We start from the raw sequence: 18,344 nt of genomic DNA, 5'->3' as shown, positions 1-18,344 counted from the left end.
GGTCTAGAATCCCAATACTAGAGAAATTGAAAAGCCCTGGCCTAAACTCGAAAATCAAACCTCATAGTCAATGCAATTAGAGCTTAGTTCGGGAATGTATTGCGAAGCTGAAGAATTTAGCTGAAAAGCTTAAAGTTCTATATATAAAACAAGCTAAAGGTGATAAGAAGTATAAAGAAAAACTATATGAAATATATAGAAAAGCTGTAATTGAACTTCGGTAGTATAAAAATAAAATGAAATGGAATGCGAACTAGATAACTATATAGAAAAACTAAAGGTGAAATTTCTCGGTAGTAAAAAAAAAAATACTAAAATATGCTTAAGTCCACTATAAAATTGAGTCCAAAAATACTGCCTAAAAATCAATACTGTATTTTATTTTCATCATAATTGATATTTTGTTTCATATAACATATATATATTTGATTTTCATTCTAATTGGTTGATTTCGATTAAAGATTGTAAACTAACATTAAAAAAGATAGTGTTATGTTTTAGAGCTATGTTAATTACCTTACGAAAGATAAAATAGAATAACAGATGAAATAACACTGAATAAGAGAAATAAGAAAATGAATCAGACAAAAAACAGTAAAAATAAGAGAAAAGAATAAAGAATAAAAAATAATAAAAGAAAAAAATCAAATAAATAAATAGAATAAAATAATAAAAGAATAAAAATAATAAAGAATAAAAAAAATAAGATAAAAAAAAGAACCGAAATGCTGAAATAACACATAAAGTCATAGTCCAAATCATGTTTGTACTTAAAAAATACCAAAAGTGGACTAAGTAAACTTTTATCTGGGCCTCCAAATAGAATTTGAGCCCTAACACGGATATCTACATTAATTGTAATCGATCCCCCCCCCCAAAAAAAAAACAAAAACAAATAATCGTTTTTCTATATCGAAGGTTAACTGGAAGGACTTCTTGAAGGGATAAATAAAATAGAGAAATTAAAGAATTAACGACTCATTAAATTAATGACTCGCGTGCCACAATCCGCATGCCCCACAAAGCCTTAAATTCGGCTTTATCTTTGACAACGAAAAAAAGATGAAAAAATGGACTTACTGAAGGTCTAAATTTAGGTTAAAATTAAAGTTGACTTTATTTTTATAAAACTCAGTTTAAAACCCTAGTCTGCCTTGAAAAAGGCAAAATAAAGAAAGAAAAGATACATAAAAAATTAGGTAATTATATTATCTCACAAAAGGTAAAAAAAGATTATAAACGGAAGAGACAATAAACGAATATGACAGAATCGTATCATATCCCACATTCTTAAAATAAGAAGAAAGAGGTAGTATAGAAAATAGGAAGGCTCGATGATAAATCATCACATAGAACATAAAAAAGAAGTTTAAAATCACGCAAATAGGAAAAATGTCAGATATTACCTCAAGGAAGGTAAAAAAAAACATAAAAAACGAAAGAAAAAAAGATAAAATCAGATAATTGCATCAACTCATAGAAGGTAAAAACGTAATATAGATAATGAAAAAAATTCAGATAATCATATCACCTCACAGAGCACAAAAAAAGTTTACAGTATTAGATGAAATGGGGAAGCGCTAGATAACTATATTACCTCACAAAAAAAAGAAAGAGAGAATGTAGAGAGTGTCAGATAAATATATCCTCTCACAGAAGGTAAAAAGATGCCATAAACAAATACAAAATTTCTAATAAATATTTCACTCCCAAGAAGATAAAACAAATATTTTTGATAAATAGGGGGGAATATTAGGCAAACATAACATCTCACAAAAGATACAAAAAAATAAGCAAAACTGATGAATATCAGATAAGTATATCATCTAACAGAAAGTAAAAGTGCAAAAGATTTAAGGTAGATGGAATGGTGGAAGTGGCAGATAATTATTAAATTAAAAAAAAATTAAACGAAAGTAAGGAGCACCATTAAAACTCAAAACGAACAGAAATTATATCACCCCAAAGAATATATATCTTTTTAAATATTAGATAAGATAGGGGGCGATTTCAGATAAACATATTATCTTACAGAAGGTTAATTTAAAAAAACATATTATGTCACAAAAGGTCACAAAAGGGGATAATGTCAAATAATTATATCAAACGTAGAAGGTAAAAAACGTTGTTTAAAATATTACAGAAACTGCAGAATATATCAAAATTAAACCATCCCACATAAGGTGAAAAATTAACAGAGATGATGATACTACGTAAATGGCAAAAGTGTCAGGTATTTTTATCATCTCATGAAGGGAAAAAAAACTAAAGTAAAAGCGAACATGGAAAAATACCCGTTAAAAATATCTCCTGGCAGAAGGTAAATAAAAGAAAGAAGGAATAATTACAAACCTCAACGGCACAGACTTCTCCACCCCATCCCTCAGTACAGGCACAGATAAAATTAGCTATTCCAGACGGGCCAGTGAAGTTGCAGATAGGAACGCATGTTCCGCCATTTAAACAGCTTTCAGTCTGCGAAAAAAACGTATAGTGTATACCATCATAATATAAAATTCATAAATATAAAATTCAAAATATAAAATAAAATAAAATGAAAATGAATATAGTAAAGAATAATGTTTAATATATAATAAATAAAGAATAAATATAAAGAATATATAAATAATATAAAGAATAAAATAAAGAATATACAATATATATATGTTCCGCCATTTAAACAGCTTTCAGTCTGCAAAAAAAAACGTATAGTGTATACCATCATAATATAAAATTCATAAATATAAAATTCAAAATATAAAATAAAATAATATGAAAATGAATATAATAAAGAATAATGTATAATATATAATAAATAAAGAATAAATATAAAGAATATATAAATAATATAAAGAATAAAATAAAGAATATACAATATATATATGTTCCGCCATTTAAACAGCTTTCAGTCTGCGAAAAAAAAAAACGTATAGTGACCATCATAATATAAAATACATAAATATAAAATTAAAAATATAAAATAAAATAATATGATAATGAATATAATAAAGAATAATATATAATATATAATAAATAAATAAAATAAATATAAAGAATATATAAATAATGTAAATAATAAAATAAAGAATACATAATATATATGTTCCGCTATTTAAACAGCTTTCAGTCTGCGAAAAAAAAAAAAACGTATAGTGACCATCATAATATAAAATACATAAACATAAAATTTAAAATAAAAAAAAAATAATATGATAATGAATATAATAAAGAATAATATATAATATATAACAAATAAATAAAATAAATATAAAGAATATATAAATAATGTAAATAATAAAAAAAAGAATATATAATATATATGTTCCGCTATTTAAACAGCTTTCAGTCTGCGAAAAACAAAACGTATAGTGACCATCATAATATAAAATACATAAATATAAAATTTAAAATATAAAATAAAATAATATGATAATGAATATAATAAAGAATAATATATAATATATAACAAATAAAGAATAGATATAAAGAATATATAAATAATATAAAGAATAAAATAAAGAATATATAATATATATGTTCCACCATTTAAACAGCTTTCAGTCTGCGAAAAAAAAAAAACGTATAGTGACCATCATAATATAAAATACATGGATTTACAATTAAAGATATAATAAAAATACAAAATAAAATAATATGATAATGAATATAATAAAGAATAATATATAATAAAAAAATGTGAAAAATTTATACGTAAAAATACAAAAATAAATATACAATATAAAAATGGTCAACATGGCAACTTGGTTTCATTTCATTCTACAAAAGGGCGTATCTGACACTTACTTTTTCTCTCAGAAAACGGTTTATTTTGGGTGCACTCCACAAGCAAATTATCATAATTATGGAAAATCACTTGCATGCTCAATCTCATCAACCACATGCTCAATGCTCAATTATTGCCTTCATGCTCATTATTGCTCATGTTAAAATAAAAGTGTTAATATTCTAGTTTTTTCTATACTTGTGACACAAAGAACTGACAGGATTCTTTTATTTAACATTTTTTTTTTTTTAATGCAAGTCCTAATGATCATCAATTGTCACCAATGATGATTTTGAAACGACTTTACTTAATTTTTCATTATATTTTCATCGAACGATTTTCCTTAGAATTGTGAGAGGCTAGAATATAATATTAAATTTCCGTAAAAACTATTAGCTGAAGCAATTTTCAAGCACATTTTAGATTAAAGCTCCTTTCATTTTTACCACAGATAATTTCTTTCTGCCCCTACAAAGCGAATTTTTGTTAGGGACCCTGGAATCAGGGCACTCTACCCCATAGAAACAAGACAAAAAAACACTACTGCCATAAACACCCCGGTGGTAGGTTTTGGAAATAAAATTTGTCATAAAACTTCTTATGAGGGTCCAACATACGGCTTTTCAGTCAAGGACAGCAAACAATTTTCCTATTTATTTGGTGAACCGAGGAATTTGGTTCTGAGACGGGGAGCCTAATGGCCTTAAACAACCTTGAAAGTTACCAGAATAAGACATGGATCCCCATACTGGCACTTTTCTACAGAAGTTGAGCCTCACACTCAAGATTCTGAATAAGGCATGGATCGCTAAAATCGTAAAATTTTCTACAGATGTCTGCCTCACACTGAAGATTCAAATGAACCCTACTTTGCTTTTCCAGCTTAGACCCAAGGATCCGGCTTAGGGCCTTTTAATCCTGTACATCGAATATGTTGCTATGACGATTTGGACAAGTTTCCCAGTTTTTCCCACTAACCATCTCCTCCGTAAGACAAAAAATATGGTGCCGAGGTGGAGGATTCAATGGACTTAAATGATCTTAAAAGTTACCTAAATAAGGCATGGATGTATGTACCGTAAAATTTAAATGATGATTTAAACAAGTTTCCCAGTTTTTCCCACTAACCATCTCCTCCGTAAGACAAAAAATATGGTGCCGAGGTGGAGGATTCAATGGACATAAATGATCTTAAAAGTTACCTAAATAAGGCATGGATGTATGTACCGTAAAATTTAAATGATGATTTAAACAAGTTTCCCAGTTTTTCCGCTAGCCATCTCCCCCGTAAGACAAAAATTATGGTGCCGAGGTGGGGGATTCGATGGACTTAAATGATCTTAAAAGTTACCTAAATAAGGCATGGATGTATGTACCGTAAAATTTAAATGATGATTTAAACAAGTTTCCCAGTTTTTCCGCTAGCCATCTCCCCCGTAAGACAAAAATTATGGTGCCAAGGTGGGGGATTCGATGGACTTAAATGATCTTAAAAGTTACCTAAATAAGGCATGGATGCATGTACCGTAAAATTTAAATGAGGATTTAAACAAGTTTCCCAGTTTTTCCGCTAGCCATCTCCCCCGTAAGACAAAAATTATGGTGCCAAGGTGGGGGATTCGATGGACTTAAATGATCTTAAAAGTTACCTAAATAAGGCATGGATGTATGTACCGTAAAATTTAAATGATGATTTAAACAAGTTTCCCAGTTTTTCCGCTAGCCATCTCCCCCGTAAGACAAAAATTATGGTGCCAAGGTGGGGGATTCGATGGACTTAAATGATCTTAAAAGTTACCTAAATAAGGCATGGATGTATGTACCGTAAAATTTAAATGATGATTTAAACAAGTTTCCCAGTTTTTCCGCTAGCCATCTCCCCCGTAAGACAAAAATTATGGTGCCAAGGTGGGGGATTCGATGGACTTAAATGATCTTAAAAGTTACCTAAATAAGGCATGGATGTATGTACCGTAAAATTTAAATGATGATTTGAACAAGTTTCCCGGTTTTTCCGCTAGCCATCTCCTCCGTAAGACAAAAAGTATGGTGCCGAGGTGGGGGATTTGATGGACTTAAATGATCTTAAAAGTTACCTAAATAAGGCATGGATGCATGTACCGTAAAGAGGCTTACTTAGTTCTTTCTACTTAGGCCCAGATGTCCTACTTAGGGCCTTTCAATCATACACATCGAAAATATCCACAAGATGACTTTAAAAAATTCCCTGATGATTTCCCCCGCAAGACGAGGAATCTCATTGAAAGGTAGGTGGCTTCATACCTTAAATGAACTTACAACAACAAAAGATTCATTATTAAAATGACGATTATTCGTCATTATTTAAATGAACAGGTAATGAAAATTACCTGAATAAGGCATGGATCCCTATACTCGCAGAATTTCCCACAGAAGTCCACCTCACATTCGCATTCAAATGAGCCTTCATAGTTGGTACAGTTTCCATTTTCACAAGGCTGATCTAAGCATTCGTCAATGTCAATATCGCAGGTCAATCCACGGTATCCTAAAAGGAAAAAGGGATAAAGGTTAAAATTCAATAGATATAGGAGCAGTAAACAAGATAGCAGTAAAAGATGGAGTAAAGAAACCAAAGAGAAAAAGAGATATTGCTGTTCTATAGTTCCTTGTTAGAAATGGTACTTTAATAACATTGGTTGATTTTTATGACGACAGTAATTACATTTTTTTAGCCAATAATGTTACTCCTTAAGTGGTTGTTACAGAAGAAGGCTGAATAACCCCGCCTTTTAACCCGTTGTTGTATTTACCACTTGTTCCTTTGCTAAATATTTATTCAGTATAAAGAACGTTAAAGTTGTTGTCTTTTTTTGTAATGCGAAAGTTTTATGAGCAACAGTATCTTCGACAAGCAAACTCTCTGTTTCCCTGTGTTCAAACCACATATTTAATCCGTCCATATATTATTAAGCCAAGTGCTTTGTTTTTTAACCATGTTTATTTCATTATAATTGCTCCCTCTCCTGACCTTCGTTCCCAAGAAATATACTTCTATAAATTTACATTATTTATCTTTTCAATTCAATATTACAATGGAAAATAAGAGTCCCATTTATAATGACAAAAAGGAGAAGACAGGGTGAAAAGGGCTCAGTGGCGCAAATTCATCAAAATCCTGGAGGGGGGGCAAAGTTACAGCCGATTTTCATAAATCAAGTGAAAATGACAGCAAAAATTGAAAAATTAGGCACATAGTATCATAAAGGTAAAGATATACCAAAGAAAACTGACGCGTTTCTGTGGATTCTTAAATTATGCAGACTTATCTTATGAAAATATATTTTTGTATAAACTGAATTTTGGACGGAGATGGGGGGAGTAAACCAGGTTCGGGGGGGGGGGCAAATCAAGATCTGAAAAGTGCAGTTGACCCCCCCCCCTGTCCCATTACAAATTATGCCCCTATTCTCATTGAGTTCACACTGACCCGCGATCAAGGGTACTTTATGGGTTATTTATAATTTTAGTATATTCTGGATTCTCTATTGAATATATAAATATTGTCTAGATATTATTTTACTGAAAACTCAGTGATATTTTCAAACTGTATCTTTTTCATTAAATGTTTAAAAAGAAATATCTAAAAGTGTGGCTACGGCCATTGTTTTTAGTAAATATGGCCACTCTAGCGGCTGTGGCTACTCTTAACTGGCTACGGCCATTCTTTTGCATGGCCATTTTAAGTAGCTACCTTGGGAAACGGCTTGTTCTTCAAAGGCAGTATATTTTTCTGATAATTCAGTTAAGATAATTTAAACCAAAACATCCCCTAAAAAATCCTGCATTGGTGCCTTTATCCCTGCATTTAAGATTTGAGTTGTTTAATCAAAAACAAAATAGAGCAATAGTTATGATTAAAACTTACCAGTTCCTGTACAATCACACTCAAAGTAGTTGACGCCATCAATGCATAATCCATTATTTTTACACGGGTTTACTGGTGAGCACTCATCAATGTCAATTTCACAGTTAAACCCTTCGTAGCCAGGGACACACTTGCACGCATACCCCTAAAAAAAGATAAGTATATTTTTCATACTATATCGTTTTGCATCATTGCCCATGGCCCATTATTGTCACACGTGTCAATAAAATCACTAAATTTTCTTTCAAAGATATTTGGGAGACCTCCTTTCCCCTGGAGAGATTATTTTGGTGTCACTCCTCCAAATAGCTGCTCTCCTATTTTGTACTTACCGTACAGATGGCTCTGCTGCTTCATGCTATATTATGATGTAAGAGTTCAACAACAGGCCCTTAAATTAATGTGTAAAGGAAAACTTAAAATTCTAGAAGATAAAACAAATAAAAACTACAATTCCTCTGCTCGCTGCGTCCTGACGACCAGTCAAATCTTATTGTACCATATTCTGTAAAATGTACCTTTAGAGTTGATATATACCAAAATTCTGCTGTTGCCAAATCTATCTCTTAATCTTCCTGATTACAAGTAAACTCAGAGAACTTCTCTGTTTTCTTAAAGTAGACAGCAGCATGGCTGCCAAATTGACAAATTTTGTGTCAAAATGACATAATTTGATGTTGCGTGACACAATGACACATTCAGAAGAAATGTTGACACAATCGACGAAAATGACACATTTAAAAAAAATGACACATTTTTGTCATCCTAGTCTTGATTTTTAAATGGTAATCACCGTATTTAAAATTTAAACCACGCGAAAAAAAAACAGCCATAGGCGGAATGTTCAAATCAAAATGCACGCTGAATATCTGAACTTAATTGGCTTCTTGATTGAGTATTTGATTTAGCCAACTGGTACGTGCTTAATAGTAAAAATTAAACAGCATGCAGTTTACCAAAGCTGTGTGCATAAGCAGCAACTCCCATTTTTAGGAGTACAGGAGGGGTTTCCAACCTCGGACAAGATTACAAATTTCCAGAGATGTCTTTCCTTTAGAATAATCCATCTGGCCTAAAAAGGCACCAAAAAATATGACAAAAATATTAGATTGAAGCTGGTTGAATGGCTTACATATTGAGTTAATAAAAAGCTTAGCTAATAAAGCCGATTACGATTACGACGTCATACGAAAAGTCTGTTTTCAATTTGCTGTCGCAATTGATTGTCCCTAAAACTTTTATAAATGTAAAATTGCCTCGTTGGCCGCCCAGACACAAATTCATAGTGTGTAACATTAATTTAATCGAATGTTTCTATTTCTTTCATGACGTCACAAAAAGGTCATGATCCCAAGATAATAGGATAAGGTTAAGTTTACTCCTTTTTGATCTGATTTGGAAAAGATTACATATTCAAAACTCTAAATAAAGATTTGACAATTAAATATGATACTACTTGCAGCAAAATATTATGTCACATTTTGTGACACATTATGGAATCTGAGATGACACAAAAAGCACATTTTCGGCAAACATATGACACACTCCTTAAAAAAAATTTGGCAGCCCTGGACAGCAGAGCAATTTAGTATATAGAAGGATATGAGGGCAGATTGAAACCACCAGAATCACTGCTAAGTAGGCAGCAACTCTGGGACAACCTATACCCCTTCAAAAATATGGCAAGTAGCTAGGCTACAAAAAGTATACCAAGCATTACCAAGGTAATTTATTTTCCTTACTCATTAGTTTGAGGCACAATCATATTTGTAAATAACAAAATATTTATAAGGCATTAACGTAACAGGTTTGCCAATCATTATAAAACAAATTATTTTTTGTAGCTTATGGAACTTTGCATAATTTTTTAAGCTATTTTGCATCGCGTGTTATGAAAATTTTCTAAAAAAGAATTTTTGTAAAATATTAGCTGGTACTAAAAATATAGCGAAAGCAAGACACTAGACAAGTTTTCGGAAACAGAACTAATGGGTTTCTCACTCCTTAAAGAGGAGCAATCAGGTAATACACCAGTTGCAAATTTGGCAGCTTCGCCTAGTAACACATCATTGATGAAAAGTGAAAGTGAAAACGTCATCAAGAGGTGATTTATCTTTTAAATTCCTTAAACAAAGAGAAAAGAAAGAAATAAGGACAACAACAAGATAACCAATAGGAAGGAGAGGTTAAAATACTAACAAATAAAGAAATAAATACATTTTCAAAATAAAATACACGATCAATAAGATGAGTAAGTAAAAAGGGTGAAGTATTTCAAATAGCGGTACGTTATACAATATAAAATTTTAAAATACTAAAAATTCTTTTTGAGTTTTTTCAATGTATACTTACAATCTTTATAGAAAAATCTGAACGCTGGCGGACCCAGGGAGGGGGAGACCTCCTTCCCCCAAAGTTTTCCTAGCGCCCTCATTCCTTTATTTTTTTCTTCTGTTGTTCACTCTGTTAAAATAAATTTGTCAATTTGGTCAATTATTGGCCCCCCCTGTCACATTGCTCCCCCTACAATCTTGCTCTAGATCCTCTCCTGCCGGTGAATATTCCAACTCCAACTTGTTTTTAGTTGAGGAAAGGAGATATAACGTATTTTTGGGATGGCGCAAAATTCTTATTATAGTGTCAAACCAATAAGACACAATAAAGCGAATTGAAACTATCGTTTGGAAATTTTCATTTTACTATTACGTATGCCTATATATATATATATATATATATATATATATATATATATATATATATATATATATATATATATACTAGCTGTTGGGGTGGCGCTTCGCGGCACCCCAACAGCCACCCCAAGCCCCCCCGCGCGCGTAAGTCGTTACGCGCCATAATAGTTACGCGCCATTGTAGTTGTGTCCCTATGTCCCACCTGTGAATATAGATATATATATATATGGTTTTAACTACGTAAAACTTGCGAATATACAACATTCTTTGCTGTCCCATTGTCTTTGCATATAAATAGATTGTCAGGTTATCCCCCTGTTTCCCCCGGTGTCCCCGTTGTAGTTGTGTCCCTGTGTCCCGGTCGTCATTTATATTCCCTGTGTCCCGGGTCCCGGTCATCATTTGTATCCCGGTGTCCCGGTCTGTATATACATTCGTTTTTTAGTTTTGTTTTTCTCCTTTATTTTTTTCCTTTTTTTTTCTTTTTTAGCTTATTTAGATTTTTAGATTTTTTAGTTTTTTTATTAGTTTTTAGTTTTTATTTCTTTTTAGTTTTTTTGTCCCGGTCGTCATTTATATCCCCCTGTTTCCCCCGGTGTCCCCGTTGTAGTTGTGTCCCTGTGTCCCGGTCGTTATTTATATTCCCTGTGTCCCGGTCGTCATTTGTATCCCGGTGTACCGGTCTGTATATACATTCGTTTTTTAGTTTTGTTTTTCTCCTTTATTTTTTTCCTTTTTTTTTCTTTTTTAGTTTATTTAGATTTTTAGATTTTTTAGTTTTTTTATTAGTTTTTAGTTTTTTTTTCTTTTTAGTTTTTTTTAGTTTTTACCTTCTTTTTAGTTTTGTTAATTTTTTTTTTTACTTGTGTCCTGGTCGTCATTTATACTCCCTGTGTCCCGGTGCTTTGTTGATTGCTAATCGAACATTCCTTTTGTCCTGGTCGCTTTCTCTTTGAGTGTCGTCATTTATTTTTTTCTTTTTTAGTTCTTTTAGTTTTTACCTTTTTTAGTTTTTTTTTAGTTTTTAGTTTTTTTAGTTTTTTACCTTTTTTTAGTTTTTTTAGTTTTTTAGCTTTTTTATTTTTTTTATTAGTTTTTAGTTTTTTTGTAGTTTTTGCCTTTTTTTTAGTTTTTTTAGTTTTTTAGCTTTTTTATTAGTTTTTAGTTTTTTTTGTAGTTTTTGCCTTTTTTTAGTTTTTTTAGTTTTTTAGCTTTTTTATTTTTTTTATTAGTTTTTAGTTTTTTTTGTAGTTTTTGCCTTTTTTTAGTTTTTTCAGTTTTGACGTCACCTGATCCAGTTTTTTCAGGTGACGTCACCTGATCCACGATCCACAGATCCACAGACAACTTATTTTTATATATATAGATAGTTTTTTTTTTTTTACTTATGTCCTGGTCGTCATTTATACTCCCTGTGTCCCGGTGCTTTGTTGATTGCTAATCGAACATTCCTTTTGTCCTGGTCGCTTTCTCTTTGAGTGTCGTCATTTATTAGTTTTTTCCTTTTTTTTTTAGTTTTTTATTGGTTTTTACCTTTATTTTAGCTTATTTTTCAGTTTTTTCCTTTTTTTTATTTTTTTTTTTATTTTTTATTTTTTTTAGTTTTTTACCTTTTTTTAGTTTTTTTAGTTTTTTTAGTTTTTTAGCTTTTTTACTTTTTTTATTAGTTTTTAGTTTTTTTTTGTAGTTTTTGCCTTTTTTTAGTTTTTTCAGTTTTTTTTTTAGTTTTTTATTGGTTTTTACCTTTATAGTTTTTTTAGTTTTTTAGCTTTTTTATTTTTTTTATTAGTTTTTAGTTTTTTTTGTAGTTTTTGCCTTTTTTTAGTTTTTTCAGTTTTGACGTCACCTAATCCAGTTTTTTCAGGTGACGTCACCTGACACATCCATCCATCCATCCACAGACAGACAACTTATTTTTATATAGATAGATATATATACATATATATAAACCGAGGTGGCGCATATTTTCCACGGCTTGGTGTATATCATAGGACGCCACGTGTGCCTCACAGTTCTGCCAAGCTTGGACCTTTATCTGCACCGGGTGGCACACTTTTTGCCACGCCCGACTCGCTTCCGCCTCGGTTGGCATGCACTACCTTTTTGTATATGGTTCCTGGTAGTGGGCCCCCTCGATAAAAACATATTTGCAGACATCCCTTTGCACAAACTATCCCATAAATTTGAAAAAAGTTATGGTTACGCTTCACTTACCACGGCGGAAGTATCATGGTTGCAGCGGGAGATGCAACCTAGTAAAGAGCGAACCAAACCCCATAGTAACCAAAAGTTAAAAAGCGCACTTTGAAAAAAACTGCCTAGTGAAAAACATTGCCATCTGACACTGACTCAGGAATGGTAACTATTATTTCGGTTCGTCTAAAAGTTTACTGCGAAAAGAAATTTATGGTGATTTCGAAAAAAGTCTGAAACCCCTCAAAATAGCGTCAGATCAAAATGAAAAGTATACCATATGGTCAAAACCTTTTACAGAAAAATTACAGTCCCGCTCCTTGAACAACAAGGAAAATCACTTTTTTGCATCGGTAACACTGATCTGTATCCTTTTTTTCCTTTTTTTTTTAGCAGGCCTAGCGGGCTACCAGAACATCATAGAGGGATGCTTAATGACTCATTCAAAAGATATTTCTCATATCTATGTGCTTTTTATAAATCCGCCATCTGCAAATGCCATATGGCACTAAAATGGTACTGTTTGTGCCATTTCTAAATGAGTGGGGCTACCAAAACACCGTAGACAGATTTTTTATAGTTCATATAAAAGATATTACTCATATCTCAATTTCCCCTGTAAAATCCACCATCTGCAAGAGCCAAATGGCACTAAAAATGGCACTATGGGTGCCATGTATCAAGTGGAAACGCTGGGGCTAGTGGGCATACAGAACTTCTTATAGATATATTTAATGGCCTATTTGAAAGCTATTGCTCATATCTACATGGATCAGTTCTACCATCTGTGAGTGTCATATAGCACTAAAACGGCACTTTTGGTGCCACTTCTTAAGTGGGAGAGCTTGGAAGCATGAAGTGGTACCATTGTTACGGTTATGGTCCAAAAACTCTTAACTGGCTATTTAAAAGAGCCCCTCCCGTATACTCGCCCTCACAGCCCCCTTAGTAAGTCTCATTAGTCCGTTGAGAGAATTCACTATGAACTCTTTAACATTGTCGGCCGACGTTGGGGCTCGCAAAATGATTTTTAAAATATCAAATATTCTTAAGAGGAAGAAATTCATAGAAGAATAAATATTGAATCTTAAAATTCCAAATGGCAATTACTTGACGTACCCCTTCCCCTCCTCCTGTTCGCAAAAGTTGAGCTTCGCCAAATATAGTTTAATGCTCTCCCTCTTTATAATCAATGTTTTATAATAGCCAATTATAAATGTATTTGCTAAATAAAATCCAATAAGTATGCTTTTGGTAATAACATAGTCTTTGGGAAAAGGCCTGTAAGTTGCACACCTTGGTCCTACAACAACAAATAGATTGAACTCAATCATCAGCCACCGTAGTTCAGTTACTAGCGCGTTGGACTTTGAATCAGAATGGCAAGGGTTCAGTTCCTTAATCAGACATTTTTATTTCAATTATGGTTTTTGCCTTATATGTGATTTTTTTCAGCTAATTCACTATTTTGTTAATTTTTTTGCGAATTGTGAAATGTTCCATACAGTTTTTTTGAACAAATTGTGCAACGTATCCCAACCCCTTGCCACTTAGGGGTTGGAGAATATGGTTCTGAAACTAGTCAAAGCTGTATCTTCAAAGAAGTATTACTTATTGTTATATTTATTTATTCATATTATTTCCTTTTTTTTACTATTTAATAGACAGAATAAAACTATTTGTAATGTATAAAGAGAAATCATATGAATAAGAACCTATTAGCATTGTTTTTTTCTGTGATATTTTTCTGGTTGTCAGGTTACTTTCCAACTTTTTCTTGTTTATTTACTATTCCACACCTGTATGTCTAATGTTTTTTGGTGTATATCAGGGGGCAGGGGAGAGATGTTTAGTGAAACAAATTAGACATACGAAAATTTTGCCTAGGTTTTGAAAACCTTAAAAATCTTCTTTAGAAAAATAGTTACTCTAGCTTAACTGTCGAGATTGCCCACCTTCAAAAATCATGTACACCATTTTGTGTAGGATGGATTTCTTGGCATTATTTAAAAAACGATAAGAAATTAAATAATTTTTTCTCAGCTGAAAGTAAAGAGTAACATTAAAACTTAAAACGACATAAATTATTCCTACATGAGGGTACTGCCCCCCCCCCCCTCGAAAAAATTTAAATGATCATTGCATTGTTGCTTCTGCATTAAATTTAAAGAAAAACAGGCAAAGATTAATATCTTGATTAATTTAAAAAACAGAAGTTTTTTTGCGGGAAGTAAAAAACGAAATAGTTCTTTTGTTCAAGGTCTGCTAATTATGCTTCAATTCTTCACAAGCTACAATACTATACACATAATACTACTATGCATCCAACTCGGAGGCGTAATGTTATGGGGGATAGAAGAGTTTTCCCTCCCCAAAGTATATAACTAGTGAAATAAAAATTGAAACCGCAAAAGTATGACGCAGAGCAGCACCAAATTTAGTACAGTTCGTCAATTTGATCATTATTTTACCGAACCTTAAAATTTTTTCTTTCGAAATATCGAATTCGGCCGGTGACAAATTTCGTTGAGAATCGCCAGATAGTTGGCGGTCTGCCAGCTTTGATTATGAGGGTTCTTGAGGAAATTACTCCTCCAGTTTGTGATTTCATTCGTAGGCTAAGCCAGTCCCGGAGTCTTCATTGCTCGAAGAATTTTCGAATTCCGATGGGGTTGGAGGGGGAGCACCCAAAGAATAATTAGACATAAAGATTTAAGGAAATGACACAAGGGGAGAAGATAGCCGAACGGTGAAATAGGGGGAGACTGGCACAAGACCATTTGAACCAACGCAAATAACCCGACGATACGTAAGCAACATTTTAATTTGAAAAATAGGTTATGAGAAATAGCCTGAGAAATAATATTGCGAAAGCAATTAACTTCTTTCACAAAAGACTTGTTGCGAACAGAAATATCAGTTTCTTCGGTTATACACTCAAGATCTTACGTCCCTTTTGAAATTTTATTATGTCGAATATACAGACAGACCGAGGGGGCGCTTATTTTCCACTACTTCATCTCAGAAATCCATGCATACCACACAGATCCGCCACGCTAAAAACAGTTTCCACTGCGCTTGACAGTTTCCACCGTTCTTGGCACGCTTGGCAAGCAACACCTGATGTACATGATTTATGGAAATGGGCGACCTCTCGAGATCGATGTCCAGTTTCATAAAAATAAGTCCAGATACTTAACAATCTTCTGTCTTTTTTATTTCGTTCTAGTTTCCCTATTGTACACTGTGGCTAAACGATAAAAGTCACTTCAGAGGGTCAGTTGGAAAGGAACTGAGATGTGCTGAGCCTTTGGGGGGATTAGTATACTCTATTATTGGTTGTATATTACATCAAGAATAAATCTTGTCGATCTAGCTATCATAGCTGGATGAAAACTTGTCGTATGAAACGAACCTCTTATTTAAAGTTCATTGGAAAATAATTATGTGTGTGATTATTATCTGAAAATAAAACGAGAGATGTCCCTCATCAAGATTATCTATAAGGAAGGCCGAAAGGGCGTGACCCCCTTTAAGACCAAAAATGTATGAAAAATGCACAAACTTGAAAAACAAAAACAAAAAACAACAACATGGCACTACTCTGGCAAAAGACCGTTCTTTTTCAAATGCTACGCCCCCCTCCATAGAAAAAATTCCCGTAGGACAATTCCCTTGGGATAATATCTGCAGTCAACTTATAGGAACAACCAGAAAAAAAAACACAATTTTTTTTAGAAAAAAACGAATAATATTCTTAACATAACGTTTTTTTCACAATGTAAATGTTTCATTGAAACTTCTTTTTCTTCAATGAATTATACTTTAGCTGATCAGATGATGCTAAATTTTACCAATTATCAGACCGTATTGCCTAATTATCAACACTAAAGCTGATGAGAGAAAATACGACTTTTCAATCAAAAGCCTACATCCACCAAGTTTGGGGGAGGGACATTAAAAGTGGGTAAAACTGAACATTTTGATTTAAAAACGTGCTTCTTCAATGGCAAAACACCTTAATATACCTTAACCTATACCTGTAACATATACCTATACCTATAGGTATATATATAAACTATAGGTAATAACCTATACCTATAATCTAACCTATAATATACCTGGAAATGTACCTTAACTCTATTTAAATGTGTCGCTGCATCCACTTCTAGAGATGCGATGCAGCCCCCCCCCCTCAAAGCCCCTCTAATCACGTCACAATTTATATAGGTGGCAGATCGGCTATGATGAATAATATTAACGTATTCAGGCTGTGACCTCACGGTTGTGACGTATTAAGTAATAAGCGACACCCACTGGGGTGACAAGACGTCATAAGCAAGGATTCAACCACCTTCGCGAGAGGGAGTGAAGCTCTGAAAAGAGTGAAAGTGAGAAAAAGGGTGTGTCACTCCACTCGACTTAGTAGTGCAATGAACTGTCAGTCGCAATAGCAGTAGTAAAAAGTAACGAGTCTTAAATAATCTATGAGTCTTAATTCACAAAATTAAGCAATAACAGATATTTTCAAATATGAAATAAATAGCATACCGGTTCGACGTCTCTGAGTTCGCAGGTGGCGCCATTCTTGCATGGATCATCAACACAGAAATCAATGTGGTTATCGCAGTTGACCCCCTCGTAGGCATAGAAGCAGGAGCAAGTGTAGTTAAATGCAATACCAGTGATTTCGTCTAAATTAATAAAAATGTTATTTAATAATTAAAAAAAAATCGTGAAAGAATATAAAGTTAGATAGATGGAGACATGGAGACATCCTGATCTGTTTCTGTTGATAGTTAAATTATGCAGGTTTATCTTAGTTTTGACAAGATTCTGGAAAAAACTAAATTTCAGCTGGGGGGGGGCAAACTAGTGTCTTGGAGGGGGGCAAACCAAGGTCTAAGAAGCAGAAGACTAAGAAGCAGAGCCAAACGTGGATTATCACTTTTCTCAGGTCATAATTAAATTCGCCCAACAAAATCCTTTGGAGGTGAGAGGCTCTAATTTTACTCACAAAATTTACTTAATTATCTGCATGCTAGAGAAACTTCGGATGACATGGAGAAAAGTTGACGATAGGAAAACATTAAAACCGACTAAAGAAAACAGAACAAGCGAGTTTACAGTAAATGACATATTTATTTAATTACTGTATTCTTCGCTCTAAATCTGCACAAAGGACGAGTATATAATTATCTCAGCCCCCCCCCACTACCTACCAAGGCCAAGCAAATTGGTCAATCTACAAGAGAATATAGGAATATGTTAAAAGAGACACAGACCTAGATACGTGAGTATAAAACTCGTATTGTTTTACGCAGCATAGAAAACATCATATAATCCTTCATTTGAACTTTCTTTGTACTTGATTAAAAGTAAATTTGTGCAGTCTTAATGTTTCATGGCTGGTGTTTAAATCTTCCAGGAATCCCTCTTCGCCTTTTCAGAAAAAAAATCTTTTGAGTTGGGAGATCCTCGCCCCTTCCCCTACGATTGATTTTGGCACAAAGAACTACTACTAGATAGGTTAAAAAAGCAAAGCTTTTAAATCCCCTATTTGAATGGTTTATGATCTTTCAAAAAGGGATTACCAGAGCCGTATTCAGGATTTTTTTTGGAGGGGGTGGGGTTAGAAAAAGATTTTTTCGGGAGGGGCACAAAAATTTCAAAAACGCACTAAATTTTGTTTATATTCATTTTCGTTACATTTTTACTAGTCAGACAAACATCTGGGGGGAGGGGGGACTTCAAAGCCCCTAAACT

At 32.9% G+C, this 18,344-nt stretch overlaps 1 protein-coding gene and 1 non-coding gene across 3 annotated transcripts in view; both read right to left on the bottom strand.

The window, feature by feature from the left end:
- LOC136035213 (protein crumbs-like) overlaps positions 1–18,344 on the bottom strand; it is a 225,149-nt gene that overhangs the window by 6,107 nt on the left and 200,698 nt on the right. For both annotated transcript variants that reach the window (XM_065716825.1, XM_065716826.1), the window contains exons 30-33: positions 17,130–17,272; positions 7,692–7,836; positions 6,154–6,311; positions 2,353–2,475 (exon numbers count right to left, since the gene is read on the bottom strand). In XM_065716825.1, the coding sequence (XP_065572897.1) occupies positions 2,353–2,475; positions 6,154–6,311; positions 7,692–7,836; positions 17,130–17,272 (569 nt within the window). The remainder of the gene's footprint in view (positions 1–2,352; positions 2,476–6,153; positions 6,312–7,691; positions 7,837–17,129; positions 17,273–18,344) is intronic.
- On the bottom strand, positions 9,297–9,450 carry LOC136035920 (U12 minor spliceosomal RNA). The gene has a single exon (XR_010619566.1). It is a non-coding gene; the product is annotated as a U12 minor spliceosomal RNA (small nuclear RNA).

Source organism: Artemia franciscana, chromosome 14, assembly GCF_032884065.1.
Source record: "Artemia franciscana chromosome 14, ASM3288406v1, whole genome shotgun sequence".
Taxonomy (NCBI): domain Eukaryota; kingdom Metazoa; phylum Arthropoda; class Branchiopoda; order Anostraca; family Artemiidae; genus Artemia; species Artemia franciscana.
The sequence above is the reverse complement of the archived record's forward strand: the minus strand, read 5'-3'. Positions and strand labels throughout refer to the sequence as shown.